At 44.1% G+C, this 16,640-nt stretch overlaps 1 protein-coding gene across 1 annotated transcript in view; it reads left to right on the top strand.

Moving 5' to 3' along the window:
* KAT2B (lysine acetyltransferase 2B) overlaps positions 1–16,640 on the top strand; it is a 141,733-nt gene that overhangs the window by 36,967 nt on the left and 88,126 nt on the right. The window contains exons 5-6 of the mRNA XM_033932862.1: positions 5,361–5,506; positions 15,866–15,955. Coding sequence (XP_033788753.1) covers positions 5,361–5,506; positions 15,866–15,955 — 236 coding nt within the window. The remainder of the gene's footprint in view (positions 1–5,360; positions 5,507–15,865; positions 15,956–16,640) is intronic.

Below are 16,640 nucleotides of genomic sequence, written 5' to 3'. Positions count from 1 at the left end.
ATTAATTTTAACTTTTGTGCCCAATTAAACATAGGGGTCTATTTGGTTGTAAAGGAAATAAAAAAAAAATCATTCTTTCTCTTGCTAGAGATCTTTCTTCAGCTGTGTCAGTTGTATACAGAGATAATCTGAATAAAGGAATCCAAAGAGCTTTCTCAGTCCAACTGTAACTTCTTTTACTTGGCTGCAGGATGAAGCAATAACTGAGAAGCAGGCCCTTCGCAAAATGTCAGATGTTTCTATTTTCACAAAAGGGAGAGACATCAGGAAGGAAAAGGGATGACCTAATAATTACACAAGTATCATCTGATAAACAGATGTGCCTTATAGAACAACATTTTTAAAGAAAATATTTATTGTAATCTGAAATTTGAGAATGTTTGTATTGTTGAAGTTTTGTGGAAGGTATTCTTGTGGAAGGTATTCTTGTGGTTAGCTGGGTAGTCTAGCTGCCTTCTATCTCCAAACCCCACCCTGCAGCAGTGGGCCAGGAGGGATGTCTACTCCCTCCTGCCCTAAAAACCTCCCTCTCCGAGAAATCCCCCAGCCAGAAGGGATGCCCACTCCCTCCTGCTGCCACCCCCTGGATCTGACCCCCCTGGAATCTTCCCAACACCCCCTAAAGCTGACCCCTCCCCCGACACACCTAAGTCTACCCCAATATCTGACCAATCTGAGTATTAGGACTACTCCCAGTGCATCCCAGAATGGCCTAGTTGGCCCAGGATGCCTAAGGCCCCTCTTGAGCCAACTGGAGCCTTAGGCCCCTCCCTGTGCATCCTAGAATTGCACCAGGAAGGGGAAGACCTGCCATTTTGGAGTGGCGGGGCCTGCCAGCCCAGAGGGCTTTGAGCATTCTTCCGGCTGGACTTTCTTCGTACAGGTGTGGAGTGTGGTGGGTAAGGGGGGAGGTTGTTGGGGGCAAGGGACTTTTTGGGGGTGGGGTTCAGGGGCAGGAGGGAATGGGTATCCCTCCTGTTGGCTGTCATCGGAGGGGGGGAGTCCCCCTGCCATGCCCGCTCAGCTGATCGTGGCAGAGGAATTTCCCTTGCTGCCGCTATTTGAAATGTAGATCAACATTTTGCTGGCCGCTTAAGCTCACCCAAGGCTGCCTATTTCAAACTCCAAAATTTTGGGAGTGGTTATGGGTAGAATATATGATTTATTTTCATACATAGAGAAACACATTTGTTTCATGCCTTTAACATGCAGTTTTGAACTTTTTTTCTTAAATTGAATTCTAGGCAAGTTCTGAGCCATTTCCTTCTAATAAATTAGTGTCTCTTATTAGAGTATACTGCGACCTTTAACCATCAGTTATTGGGTGAAAGGGAAGAAGAGACGAAAGGAAGTGGCCTAGCATCTTTCAGGATCTTTCTCCTTATGCATCATCTGTCCTCAGTGTCTCTCTGTTGGCTGTTTTAAGATTCACTGAGCAGGGATTTTATCTTCTGTGTGTCCATACTGAACTGCATACACTTTGTAGTGCTAAGTAAATTTATGTAATAATAGTAGTCTGGGAACTCTTAATAAATGCACTTACAGAACTTCATCTGCTTTACATGACTGTTCCCAGGAGCTTTCTGCACTGACAGGCCGATTATTCTGTTGGGCAAATGAAATTAATCGAGCAAGTGGCCATTGAGTGTCTGATGCAGTAAAGTGCACTAGACTTTTTTTATTCCGATTAATTCGGCTTTAACTATTTTATGGTCTTACAGTGCAAAAATGGGGTTTATGCATGAGGTAGCCATATGCAAAGCCTTGCTTAGACACCAGCACACAGCACATTTAAATTCATGCTAATGAATCTATTAGCTGTCTAGCACAGATGCAGAGAATTTCACAGAAGGCTGAACTCAACACTGGGATTCTAAAAAAGTCTCAGGAGGAATAAAAAATTTGCTCATTCTGTGGTAAGCATTATTGAGGATTTGTGCCTATTTCTTTTCTACTATGTGTATGTAAGGCCTGCAAGTTTTTTTGTCGCTTCTTTAAAAAGCATGGAGCAGTGAATAGCCTTGTCCCTGCAGTAAATGGCCTTGTACCCGCAGTAAAGTATCTGCCACACGTTACCTCCCTTCCCACCCCTCCAGGCCAGCAGCCTTCCTCGCGATCTCGTGCGGTCGAGCAGCCCCCTCCCTCCCCGATTGCCGCGGTCTGGGCATCTCTTTCCCTCATCGGGCCATCTCCCTCCCTTCCCTTCCCCTTCTCTTGCACTTTTCAGAGTTTTCTCTCTCCAAGAGGCCCGGATGCCATAGCCTTCTCACAGGTTGTGTGCGACTGCTCCGAAACTTCTCTGATGCGAGCCGCCCAGGTGGAAAATGGGAAATTGCATCAGAGGAGAAGCTACGGGGCAGTCACGTGCGACCTGTGAGAAGGCTAAAGTGTCCGGCCTGTTTGGAGAGAAAACCTCGATTCTGAAAAGCGCCAGCGAAGGTGAAGGGAAGGGAGGGACATAGCCCAATGAAGGGAAGAGGTTAAGTGGTGCCGAAGGGAAATGTGGAGGAGAGAGGTGGGAACACACACCGCATGGAAGTGGGGAGGGAGAGGGGAGCAGAAACCACATGGAAGTAGGGAGGAGAGAGAGAGGGGAATAGATGCTGGAAGGAAATGGAGGAGAGAGAGAGGGGAGAAGACGCCGAAGGGAAGTGGAGAGAGAGGGAGGAGCAGACACTGGATGGAAGCAGGGAGGTGAGAGAGGAACAGATGCTGAAGGGAAGTGGAGAGAGAGGGGGAGGGGAGAGAAGAACAGACGCTGAAGGGAGATGGGGAGGAGAGAGGGGGAATGGAAAGGGAGAGGGGAGCAGATGCTTTATGGAAGTGGGAAGGAGAGAGAGGGGAGCAGTCACTGGAAGGAAATGGGGAGGAAAGATAGGGGAGACACTGAAGAAAAGGGGAGAGAGAGGGGAGGGGCAGATGATAGAAGTAGGGAGGGGAGAGAGAGTAACAGATGCTGAATGGAAGCGGGGAGGAGAGAGAGGGGAGCACATACTGGATGGAAGGAGGGGATAAAGAGAAAAGGGCACATGTTGGATTGGGGGAAGAGGATAGAGTTAGTGAGATATTGGAAGGGGTGAGGGAAAGAGGTGGCAAGCTGTAAGTAAACACAATGAAAGGGAAATTGAGGACTGGAAGGTAAGAAAGTAGACAAGAGGTAGAAAAACAAATTGAGAAGAGCAGAAAAGGAAGGGAGAGGAGAGAGAGATACCAGAGCATTGTGGGAGGGGAGGAGACATACCAGATCTGAAGGGAGGAAAGGAGGAGAGAGATGCTAAAAACTACTTGGGGGAGGGAAGTGAGAGATGGAAGGGGACAAAGACAGAGATGCCAGACATGGGAGAGTGGAGGGAAGAAGATGGGTGCCAGACCAATGGGGGTGGAGGGAGAGATGGAAGGCAGAGGCAGACAGTTTCTGGTAGAGGCATAGAAATAGAGCAGATGCCATATGGAAGTAGGCAGAGAGAGGGCAGACAGTGGATGGAAGGAAGAGAATGACGAGAAGATGAGGAAAGCAGAAACCAGACAACTAAGGTAGAAAAAAAAATTCTATTTCTTTTCTTGCTTTAGGATAAAGTAGTGTTGTAGCTGTGTTGATAAACGTTTATAAACAAAGCCCTGCCAGCTGAAGATCTCTTCCTCTAGTCGTACAGAATATTGTTTCTTTTTATACTTTAATAAATAAGTTCAGTATAAAACTAAGCCACATAGAAGGTCCTTCCAGTTCTTTGATGCCTTTGATCCTAGTAGACTAGGAGTTTGCTGAATCCAAAAGAACCATCTCCACTTGCCTAGCAGACTGTATCTTCTTTGCGTGTGCTTAGGTTAGGTTGAGAGCCCACAAAGCACAGGCTATGGCTGCTTCGGTGGTTCATTTTTGCTCTGCATTTATTGAAGAAAAATGCAAAATGGCTACTGATCCTAAGCTATATAATTTACTTATCACTACTCTTTAGAACATGACTCCAAAAGAGACAGTCAGTTTGGACAAACAGTTCTGCAAAATCGATTCTCCAAAGCCAACTTCCCTACATAAGGTTTTGCCAAGCTCTTGTATGTTCAGTGTTTAACCTCTTCCAGAGACATGATCCTGGGAGCTTGGGAGTCACACGTGTGAGCGTATTATGCCTGCTCGTCCTCTGAGAAAGTAAAGATACTTAGCTGAAGCTCCAAGCACAGCAGTCATATATATTCTCACAACCTGCCCACCTCTCCTAGTTGGCTTCTTAGCTTTGTTACTAAACTGATGGTCCCATGAGCTGCTGTCAGGAAGGAAGGCACTGACACGCGCACAGTATGGGTACTGCCTAAAGATTTAAAGTGATAGTGCACTTGGCAGTGTTCCATGGATGATGTCACCTGCGTGTGAGATTATTTCCTACTGTCCTTAGAGAACACCTGCTACAGGTAAGTATTTTTGCTTTTTATGCACAGAACACATTCCAAGCACATGCACAGATGTGGGTGTGCAAAGCCTAGTGCCAATTTGTGCAGACGATATAGCTGCCACTATCTGAGATCTTTATACACATGTGTCCCGTGTGCTCTCTTATGTTGGTGCACGTTTTTTGCACCGGGTCTGTTTGCATACTATTTGGTGAACCACATTGGGAAGAGAAACTTTGATGTTGCACTTATATTAGAAAGCTGTGTGCCAAGTGTTGGTTCAAGGCTCTAGCTCAGGGTTTTAACATTGGCTCCTGAGGCTGTGAGTAGGAAGTGGCTGTATTGCTAGTTACCATCTGATTAATGCAGTCAAATAGAAGTGGTTAAAGGCAACCTACTTTGTCAGTTGAAGAGAAATATTTGGCACTGTTAATACTGTATATCACTGTGACGCTATGTGGGTGGTGGATTCTTGTGCATGCAGGGAAATTTGAGCATGTTTTTAGTTGTGCTCAGAGACTCTTAATTTTCCCACCTGCCTTTCCAACTATCACCAGCCAATCTTTATTCTCACAAGGTTTTAAGTTTCCACCTTGACATGTTTTGATCTTGGAAGATGCTTTGATCTCAGGGCTGAAGTATTGTTATTACTTAGAATTTACAAACAGATTACTAATATATATATTTTTTTCTTCTCTGATCTAGTTAACTGCTGAAATCTAGTCTTCTACTTTCCTTGTTAGGTTCTTGCTGTTAAAGTCACTGAGAGCAATAATATAGCTTTGTTTACAGAGAACATATCTTGCAGGTGGCCATGGAAAAGGAGCAAAGGAGTAAATTAAGATGTGCATGTAAATTAGTGAATGTGATAAAAGATTTGAACTTTGTTGGATAACAGAAGATCTGGCAAAGATTTTTACAGAGGTTTGGGTTTCATGCATTAATTTTCTTCTCTCAACTGGGGATTTCCTTAGCTGCTCATGTGTCTCACCTGGAGAATGTGTCTGAAGAAGAAATTAATCGACTCCTGGGGATTGTGTTGGATGTGGAATATCTCTTCACTTGTGTCCATAAAGAGGAGGATGCAGACACTAAGCAAGTTTACTTCTATCTGTTCAAGGTAACCTGCTGTTTTCCTTTATACTAACCTGCACTAACTAGTTGCAGTAATATTTACATGCCATTTATGTGTGTGAATATTTAGAATACTAACTGCATTATAAATTGCGCCTAAGTGCTATTCTGGAAATCTGTGCATATCTTACATAGTTTGTACTTTACTGTTAGGCCCTAAACATTGTGATTTACAGAATTCTATAAGTTATACGTATATTTCTGGCATTTAGGCACAAGCACTTGACCAGATCTATTACCTAATTGCATGCGAGTTTATATACCTGGTTACAGAAGAATTCTATAAAGGGAAGTAAATGCCAGCTTTCTTCTATAACCAGGCTACTCCATTCCGGTCCTTGAGGTCCACGGTCAGGGCCAGGCTTTCAGGATATTCACAATGAATATGTATGAGAGTGATTTGCATACCAAGGAGGCAGTGCATGCAAATTTCTCTCATGCATATTCTTTGTTGATATCCTGAAAATCTGGACCTTGAGGACTGGAATTGAGTAGTTCTACTCTGTAGAATAGGTGCCACCTAGGTGCCTTCCACACACCTAAATAAAGGCACACTGTTACAAAATTAGCCCCATGGAGGGCAGTTCTACAAAGGGCATTCATTTTAATGTGGTTGCATCAAAATGGCAGTTTCAAAATTTACAATGTACCCATATTCTATGAATGGCATGCAGGTGGGCACGCCCTTTACAGAACAGTTGTATATACTGTAATAAATGTAAGTGCTAATCTGTGTGTGGGGAGTGGGGGTGCCCAGCGATCAGAGCATGCTGTCACATGTGTGTTTGTGCATAGTATTGAGATGTAGTGTGTTGACATCACAGGTGCGGGGGACACTACCAAATGGCTACCACTAGGCTAACTATCCACTTTGGCGGTTTCAGATACCCTCTTCTGGTCCTGAGTAAAGGAAATAGAAATTATGCCCTGTGTTCTGGTTGATAAGGGCAAATCTTGTAAACATGGGGAGGACCCTTGCTTAGAGACACGAGCTGTTTTTAAACAGAAATATACTCGCATTCCTGAGAGAGTGAGTGCCAAAAGAAGGACAGAGCTGCTAAGAAGAGAGTGTTGGATTAGATATGCAAGAAAAATAGACATTTTTATGCAGAGATACAGATTCAAAGAGGTTACATAGGGGTTATATTGGAGATGAGCTTCAGACATACACCAGCACCTACTCATAGCAGGACTGGATGAAGACTATGACTGTGAAAGAGACCGAAGAGGAATAACATGCAGACAAAGCTATATGACCCAACAGCACTCACAAGGACACCTCACCTCATCTGCCCAAACACAAGTCTGCATACAATTACTGCATACATGTGCCATATTCTGGATTTTTTTATGTGCATATTTGAACTTCCCTTGTGAACAGTACATTCATTGGTATATTGGACACCACTGGAATATTTCCATACTTTTAATTTTCGACGACAAGGCATATATACGTTAATTGTTGGGCTATCTATTTGACAATCAAAATTAAGACTCCTGAAGTAGGTCTAAAGGCCAAAGCATGTACTGTATATGTCGAGTCTTTAATCTGAAGAATAAAAGTATCAAAGCATCCCAGTACTTTTGGTCACCACTACTTTTTGTGCTATGCATTCTTGAGAAGGTGATTTCCCCTGTTTTGTTGTGCCGTGTTCTGACAGCACATGTAGCCCTACACGAAGGGGGGAGAGCAAGGACCTAGAAAGCACTACTCAGATGTCTGTTGTCTGCCTGGTCCACTAGAATACACTATGTTCACACTTCCCTCCAAATGAACAAGTAGTAGGAAACACCGTACAGGTCTCCTGACAGAAGAGGGTGGCAAAGTGAGAGTGGGAAGAAAGGTTGCCAACATGCAGGATGAACATGCATTGAAGAGCAAAAGCATGCCCATGAGGGAGGAAGGAACCGTCAGAATGCTAGAGATGGCAGGGAGGATAGATGAAGGGGAGCAAATATACTGACAGGAAAAGTACATGTGAGCAGCGCTAGGCAGCACATGTTCCATGTAAGGCAGTGATTCCCAAACTAGGTTCCACAAGCTCTTCCTATTGCTTTTCCAAGTGAGGAAGTTGGCAGCATGCTTCAGCCACTGACACTGACACTTGTACACATCCTCAGTTCAGCAGCTTGAACTAAGCATGCACGGGAGTGCTGGTATCATAAGAACATAAGAGTTGCCGTACTAGGACAGACCGAAGGCCCACGAAGCCCAGTAATCTGTTTCCAACAGTGACCAACCCAGGTCACAAGTACCTGGCAAGATCCCCAGGAGTAAAACAGATTTTATGCTTCTTATCGTAGAAATAAGCAATAGATTTTCCCCAAGTTCCTCTTTATAAAGGCTTATGTACTTCTGTTTTAGGAAATTATCCAAACCTTTTTTCAAACCCTGCTAAGCTAACTGTTGTCACCACATTCTTTGGCAACAAATTCCAGGCTGAAGAGCCCTAGCTGCTTTAGCCTTTTCTTATAGGGAGCCTTCCCATTCCTTTTATCATTTTTGTTGCCCTTCTCTGCACCTTTTCTAATTCCACTATATCTTTTTTGAGATGCGGTGAACAGAGTTGCATATAGTATTCGAGGTGTGGCCACACCATGGAGTGAAACAAGGGCATTATGACATCCTCATCTTTGTTTTCCATTCCTTTCCTAACACACCACTTACTTCCTCACTGATTAGGCAGCACAGGCACATATCTCTTCTTCTAAACTAAAGCAAAGGTAGGCCCCTCCAAAGCAGCACACAATAGTTGAGAGGAGGGGGAAGATGTATTGAAGGTATAGCGAGGAGGGGAAGGTGTCAGAGCGAGAAGTGGAGATGCTGAATTGAAGGTGGGATAGTGTGAAGAAGGGAAGAGAGAGGGAGAGACATTGGAACCAGGGTTGAAGGAAGAGGGGGAAAGACCCAAGATGCTGGATTAAGGGGGAGGGAAGAGTGATGAGACTTGGGAGGTGGGGAGTGGAAGGGAAGTAGAGGCTGGATGGGATGGGAGAAGGGGTCTCTGTGTCTGAAAAAAAATATTTTAAGAGATGTGCCTTAGTGAAAAAATTTGGGAATCACTGATATAGGGCATGGAAGCAAACCCTCCCCCCCAATCTTATACCACAGTACTCTCTACCCCTCCTCCCCATCATTTAAGCGGTATACATAGAGCCTGCATAAGAGCACAACACATTGAGGAAGACTTTTTTTGTTATTTATATATCCATGCAATTTACAAATTAAATCAAGCAATTAAAACTTGTATAGAAAAAAAAATTTCAGAAAGAAAACATTACAAAAATATATACTGTATTTTCACATAGATAACGCGCACCCGTGTAAAACGCGCACACGGGTATAGCGCGCGGAAAAACACAAATTTATGTACAGAAATTTTTATATACCGCGCACACCCGTTATACCGCGCATGCTGCCCGACTCTCCTTTCGCCCCCGCCCCGACTCTCCTCTGAAAACCCCCGACTCTCTTTTTCGCCCACCCCGACTCTCCTTTCCCCCTTGAAGTCCTGTCCCTACCCTGAAAGCCTGATGCCCCCCCCCGACGTCCGATTCACCCCCCCCCCCGCAGGACCGCTCGCACCCCCACCCCGAAGGAGCTCTCGCATCCCCACAGCCTCCCCCCCCTCCCCATGGAGAAGCTGTCTACCTTGTTTCCGGCTGCCAGCGAGCCCAGCTGTTTCCTCTGCCGGCGGTCCCGCCCCTTCTCTGAGCCCTGCTGCGCTGCTTTTTCTTCCGGCGGTCCCGCCCTTTTTCTGACGTCAGGGAGATGGTGTGAGGGCAGGGGATCGGGGAGCTTTCAGCATGGTGGGCCTCCCAGCATAGGCATACCTCCTGCAGATTTTTAAAAATACACATGCACAACAGCTACATCCATTAAAAAAAAAAACCCAAAACCCAGCTCCTGGTATCCCTGCCTGCCAGTTCAGCTGATCGGGGATAAGGGAATCCCAAATGAGCTAGAGATGGCAGGCAGGGAGGCCAGGGGCTACATTTTTTTTTAACAAGGCAGGCAGGAGGAGGAGCTGTGCTAGTGTGATTGTTCTTCTGAGCAAGGGCCAGGCATTGCAAGCAAAAGAAAAATCAATCCCATCACCAGTATGTTTTTTTTATTGTGGTGGTGGAGGCTTTTTGCATCTGGGCCTTAGTAGCAAAAAACAGCTGGCTGGGAAGTAACAAAGAAAACGTGGAGCAGAGTGGGTGCTAATGGGGCTGTAGGCAGTTAAGTGAGGGCAAAGAGCCGGTTAGAGGATGAGTGAGGTCTGATTATGCACTGAGATACCAACCCGTAGCACAATGTAGCAACCAGTGCTTCAAGTCAAGAGAGATGTAATTGCTGTTTGTAATTGCATTGGGGATGTGTCTTTTATGCACCATCTGCACCTTTCATTATAGAATATATCCTGCATGTTTAATTGCTGGTCCTGCCCAGCGTACTCTTTCTCTGCATCAGATATGCTCCTATTCAGGGCACAGCGATAGCTGTACATGTTCCTCTGTTCTCTTGTTACGAAATACCACTGAACACAGTCCCTGCTTCTGAGCAGCCTAATGTTGATTTTGCATACGCAAATTGACACCTAACTTTTATTAAATTGCCACCTTAATGACATTAATTACATGTGTAAAATAAGGTTACCCATCAAGATATTTTGCTATTTCTCTGTATAGTGAGTAATACACACTGTGGGAGGAAATCTTATAATGGGGCATCTAGTTAAAGCACCTTTCAGATGCCTATGTTAAGGCAAGGTAAACATCTATTTGTCTTGTAAATGCTGTCATGAGTAGTAGGTATGGATGTTTACACTAGACCTAGAACTGGTATAAATGTGTAAACCAATGTGCTTTAAGTATATAGTATTTTATAATGTATGCGTATTGCACATACATGCATGTTCTGCCCAAATTCTGCTCCTGTGCACTCCCGCCAACAAAGTACATCATCATATCAATAGGCAACATGCATACAATGGATTTTTTTTTTTGGATGCTGCAGTAAGTCAGAGTGCACACATAAATAGGCAAATGTACAGATACAGACAGATGTTCAGATTGAAAGTATTTTCAGAGTTATAGTTTTAAAATTATTACAGGGGATTTTTGCGTTTACATATTTACCTGCTCTTTAAAACTACTGCTGCTACTACTACTATCCATTCATTCATAGTAACAACATACATAGTAACATAGTAGATGATGGCAGATAAAGACCTAAATGGTCCATCCAGTCTGCCCAACCTGATTCAATTTAAATTTTTTCTTCTTAGCTATTTCTGGGCAAGAATCCAAAGCTCTACCCAGTACTGTGCTTGGGTTCCAACTGCCAAAATCTCTGTCAAAACCTACTCCAGCCCATCTACACTCTCCCAGTCATTGAAGCCCTCCCCAGCCCATCCTCCCCCAAACGACCATATACAGACACAGACCGTGCAAGTCTGCCCAGTACTGGCCTTAGTTCAATATTTAATATTATTTTCTGATTCTAGATCCTCTGTGTTCATCCCAAGCTACTTTGAACTCAGTCACCATTTTCCTCTCCACCACCTCTCTCGGGAGCGCATTCCAGGCATCCACCCCCCTCTCCATAAAGTAGAATTTCCTAACATTGCTCTTGAATCTACCACCCCTCAACCTCAAATTATGTCCTCTGGTTTTACATTTTCCTTTCTCTGGAAAGATTTTGTTCTATGTTAATACCCTTCAAGTTTTGAACGTCTGAATCATATCTCCCCTGTCCCTCCTTTCCTCTCCTCATACATCCTCTACCTCATACATCTTCTGGCGCAAGCCTCCTATCATTTTCGTCGCCCTCCTCTGGACCGCTTCAAGTCTTCTTACGTCCTTCGCCAGATACGGTCTCCAAAATTGAACACATACTCCATGTCTGACCCTTGGATACTCTGTAGGCCAGTCCTTGCCATGCTTCCCTGTTTTCCATGGCTTCTTTCAATTGCTTGATGTTCATTGCCATGTCATTTTTGATGGTATCCAGCCAACGGGCCTTTGATCTCCCCTGCTTACTTTTACCACTGGACTATTCCGAGCTAGCACCTCCTTTTCTAGTGAATTCGCCCTCATCACATGTCCAAAATAGGTCAGTTTCTGTCTGGTAATCTTGCCTTCCAGGGACAACTCTGGGTTTATATCATCAAGACCATCTTTGTTGGTGATCCAGATTCTAGCCCTTAACCAAGCACAAATTTCTTGGATTATTTTATGCCCATATGTATTTTCAACAGTCTGTGCATAAATGCAAACCCATCCCCAATCTCACCTCTGTGTAACATCACACACATAGCAGATTCACAATTTTGTAAACACTTCCACTTCCTCTGATAAAATGCCGGCAGATTGATAGGCTTAGAAATGATAAATCCCCAGGACCGGATGGCATCCATCCGAGGGTAATCAAGGAACTGAAAGGGACTATAGCTGAACTGCTTCAACTAATAGCCAATCTGTCGATCAAATTGGGAAGGGTTCTGGAAGACTGGAAGGTGGCAAATGTTACACCGATATTCAAGAAAGGTTCGAGGGGTGATCCAGGAAACTACAGACTGGTGAGTCTGACCTCGGTACCGGGAAAGATGGTAGAGGCGCTGATAAAGGACCACATCATTGAGCACCTTGACGGACATGACCTGATGAGGATCTGCCAGCATGGCTTCAGCAGAGGAAGATCTTGCTTGACGAACTTTCTGCACTTCTTCGAGGGAGTAAACAAATGGATAGACAAGGGTGACCCAGTCGACATTGTATAGCCGGATTTTCAGAAAGCTTTCGACAAGGTTCCGCATGAACGACTACTTCGAAAAATTGCGAGTCATGGAATTGAGGGTGAAATACTCACGTGGATTAAAAATTGGCTGGCAGGAAACAGAGAGAGGGAATAAATGGACAATACTTGGACTGGAAAAGCGTCACCAGTGGAGTGCCGCAGGGTTCGGTGCTTCGATCTGTGCTCTTCAACATATTTATAAACGATCTGGAAATTGGTATGATGAGTGAGGTGATTAAATTTGCAGACGATACGAAGTTATTCAGAGTAGTGAAGACGCAGGAGGATTGCGAACATCTGCAACGTGACATAAGCACGCTCGAGAAACGGGCCGCGACATGGCAGATGAGGTTCAACATGGATAAATGTAAGGTGATGCATGTCGGTAACAAAAATCTTATGCACGAATACAGGATGTCCGGGGCGGTACTTGGAGAGACCCCCCCAGGAAAGAGACTTGGGAGTACTGGTCGACAAGGCAATGAAGCTCTCCGCGCAATGTGTGGTGGCGGCGAAAAGGGCAAACAGAATGCTGGGAATGATTAAGAAGATGATCACGAACAGGTCGGAGAGGGTTGTCATTACGCTGTACCGGGCAATGGTGCACCCTCACCTGGAGTACTGCGTCCAGCACTGGTCATAGTACATGAAGAAGGACACGGTACTACTTGAAAGGGTCCAGAGAAGAGTGACTAAAATGATAAAGGGTCTGGAGGAGTTGCCGTAAAGTGAGAGATTAGAGAAACTGGGCCTCTTCTTCCTAAAAAGAGGAGACTGAGGGGACATGATAGAAACATTCAAGATACTGAAGGGAATAGACTTAGATAAAGACAGATTGTTCACCCTCTCCAAGGTAGAGAGAACGAGAGGGCACTCTCTAAAGTTGAAAGGGGATAGATTCCGTGCAAACGTGAGGAAGTTCTTCTTCACCCAGAGATTGGTGGAAAACTGGAATGCTCTTCCGGAGGCTGTTATAGGGGAAAACACCCTCCAGGGATTTAAGACAAAGTTGGAAGGGTTTCTGTTGAACCAGTACGTAAGCAGGTAGGCTGGTCTTTGACCTGGGGGCCACCGCGGGAGCGGACTGCTGGGCAGGATGGACCACTGGTCTGACCCAGCAGCAGCAAATTCTTATGTTCTTTACTTGCAGAAATAACTCTTAAAATTGCCCCTCCTGTGCTAAAAGTAGTTCAGAAGTGTGTTGCCTTTGATGAAAGCCATCATTCGGATTCAATGGCATAGGACTGCAAAGTTTCTTTTTGTCTTTTCCATGACTTCAAAGAACATAAAGAGTTGCCATACTGGGACAGACTGAAGGCCCATCAAGCCCAGCATCTTCTTTCCAAAAGTTGCCAACCCAGGTCCCAAGTACCTAGCTACCTACCTATTTATTTATTTAAGCTAGATCCAGAGGAGTTAAACAGATTTTATGCTGCTTATCCTAGGAATAAGCAGTGGATTTCCCCGAGCCTTCTCAGTAATTGCCTATGGACCTTGATTGTGAAGAGCTTCTTGGTTCCAGCCCCTGGGAAACCTTTGTTTGCACGGTTGCTATTAGGAAGAACCCCTGTGCTGCTTGCTTGTCTGCCTAAATGTTAGGAGAAATTCTGATTTCATTTAGTGCATTCTGTCAAATCCATTACACTTACTATACAAAGTCCCTCTTAACTGTTTACAGGCTTGGTATATTTTGGTATTTGGTTTCATTCTGCAAATTATCAGGTGAAGTGGTTGTCAGCATAGGTATTGCTAACAATCAGCATTTTCAGTTGGCATAACTAATGTCAGCAAAGGTCTATGGGAAATTATATCAATCTGACTCTGGAATGTTGATGCAGAATTCTGTGCTCCTACACAGAATTCACATACATTACCGTAATCATCCAGCCAGACTGGATTATTTATCAAAAAGATAGGCTGCATGAATGGGACAAAGAAGCCAGAGACTAATCCCATCTACCATGCCTGCAAGTATCACACCCTCCTTATCAATTAAACTAACCATTGTTTCAAACAATTTACAAATTCTAAACAGAAAGATACTGGGACATACAATAGTTTCTATATTCAGAATAAGATTCCAAGCTATAAAAGCCTCCTCTCTGCAACACACACACATCTATCTCTTTCTCTGTCTATCTCTCTGTCTATCCTTCTCTTTATCTATGGAACCCGAAGCTTAGACCATCACCCCATCCCCCTTTTCTCAATCTCTCTCTGGATCTCCCTGGAACTTCAGGCTTCTATGTCTCTCTTTTCCTCTGAACTCTGTAAGGCAGGGAAACTGCTTTGCTCTCTCATTAATTGTAATGTTTAATTGTAATGCTTATAAATATTGCTTTTCTGTAAGCCTATTTCTATAATATATTCTTTATGCAATCACCTCTGGCTGTTTTCTTATTTGATTCTACTCCTGGTGAATCATCTGTGAGGGAACTGAACCTGGGACCTGGCATGTGTAAGGGCGCCTCTCACATAACCCCCTACCACCTCACCTTGTGGGGGACCCGACATTCCAAACCTTACAGTGGTGTTTCAATGATCACCAGTTTTGTGGAAGAACAGTTGCAATGTACTGAAATACTTGCAGCTCGTCAGATATGTACTTAAATATTAAGGTCTAAATTCAGTCAAGGGCACCCAGATTTAGGCGCTGAAAAAAAAAAAGGCACACTGAGTGCTATTCTATAAACGATGCTTCAAATTGAGTTAGTCGCCATTTAAAAAATAGCATGTAATGCTGGTATCTGTGCCCAAGCATTTGACAAAAGTTAGTTTCTCGTGGGGTCTGCTTCCTTGTTTTTGGTTAGCATTAGGCCCAGCTATTTGGTGCAGGGATTTACGTTTACTGAACCCTGATATAAATCCCCACATCTAAATTAGTTGCAGATCACTCAAATTCTGTAATAGTGTGAGCATTTTAAATGAATGCCCTTGACCCACCCATTGCCTTCCCATGGCCACACCCTTTTTTTTTTTTTTTCAATTGCACGCTAAAGGATTTACATGTATATCTTTATAAAATAGCGTCTATGTGTGTGCATAAATCCAAATCATTGCCAGTTAGCACCAGTAATTTTTAGTGCCAAATTATTGGTGTTATAGGCTCGTTACTTAAATCAAATTGTGTGTGCACAATTTTAGGCACCATTTATAGAATTCCCCTGTAACTGCTTAATTCTCTGAATTTAGCTCCTAAATGTAAGCACTGTTTGCAAGTGAATGTGACATTCATATGCGTAAGTGCAAAGCACGTGCACATTTGTATTCTATAATATGAACGCATAAATGGAAAGGGGTGTGCACAGGGACATAGCAAACATTTAAACTCATATACCTACTAAAGGGCTAAGTTTAAGAATGCACATTTATGCCTGTCATTGACCTGGCACAAGTGTTCACTTCTAAATGTTAGTAGTTAAATGCTGATTTAAACGCTAGCATTCTATAATGGAATTTGGGTGTCCAGATGCTATTCTAGAATTTTTATTTAGCATTTTGGTGCCTAAATTTTGATGCATTTTATAGAATTGACCTCTCAAAGTTGTTGTTCTTTTCTAGCTCTTAAGGAAATGCATTTTGCAAATGGGGAAACCTGTGGTGGAAGGATCACTGGAAAGCCCGCCATTCGAGAAGCCCAGTATTAAGCAGGTAACATTGAATATGCTCATAGCTGTCCTAAAAGCCTCAAACAACTTATAGATTTCAGTTTTAAGAAGATTACTTTTTAATTAAGCACTTGGGCTTGTTTTCTTGTAAACACATCTGTGACTGCTTAATCTCTTCCATAATACTCATAATTTTATAGTGCTGCTGGACATACACAGTACTAACAAGGGTTTAGGTACAATATATCCATACTCTAAAGAGCATGCAGACTAAGGCGCGTATTCTGTATAGGACGCCCGGTCTCAGAAGCCAACGGGTGTCCTATACAGAATAGCGCCTAAGCCTGCCTAAAATGAACCCAATTCTCTATCCGACGTCCATGTTACAGATGCCGGTTAGAGAATCGGGTTCCGGCTGAGCTTATCGCAGCAAGGGATCTCCCTGCCACGATAAGTTTAGCAGCAACCCATCCCCACCCCCCGCAAAGACTTCTGCCGGACTTCCCCGGAACTATCGTGGTAGGAGGAATGCCCAGTCCCTCCTGCCTGGCAACTCCCCTCCCTAACAAACACGGCAGGAGAGATGCCCAATCCCTCCTGCCGGAACCCCACCCCCACCCCCTTCTGTAGATAGCCCAGGCCACCCTCCTCCACCCGCACCCCCACTAGAACCCCTCCTAACCCCACCCTGGCATCTATCAGTCCCAACAGGTGCTGGTTAACTGAGA

Source organism: Geotrypetes seraphini, chromosome 2, assembly GCF_902459505.1.
Source record: "Geotrypetes seraphini chromosome 2, aGeoSer1.1, whole genome shotgun sequence".
In the NCBI taxonomy this organism is placed as follows: Eukaryota; Metazoa; Chordata; class Amphibia; order Gymnophiona; family Dermophiidae; genus Geotrypetes; species Geotrypetes seraphini.
The sequence above is the reverse complement of the archived record's forward strand: the minus strand, read 5'-3'. Positions and strand labels throughout refer to the sequence as shown.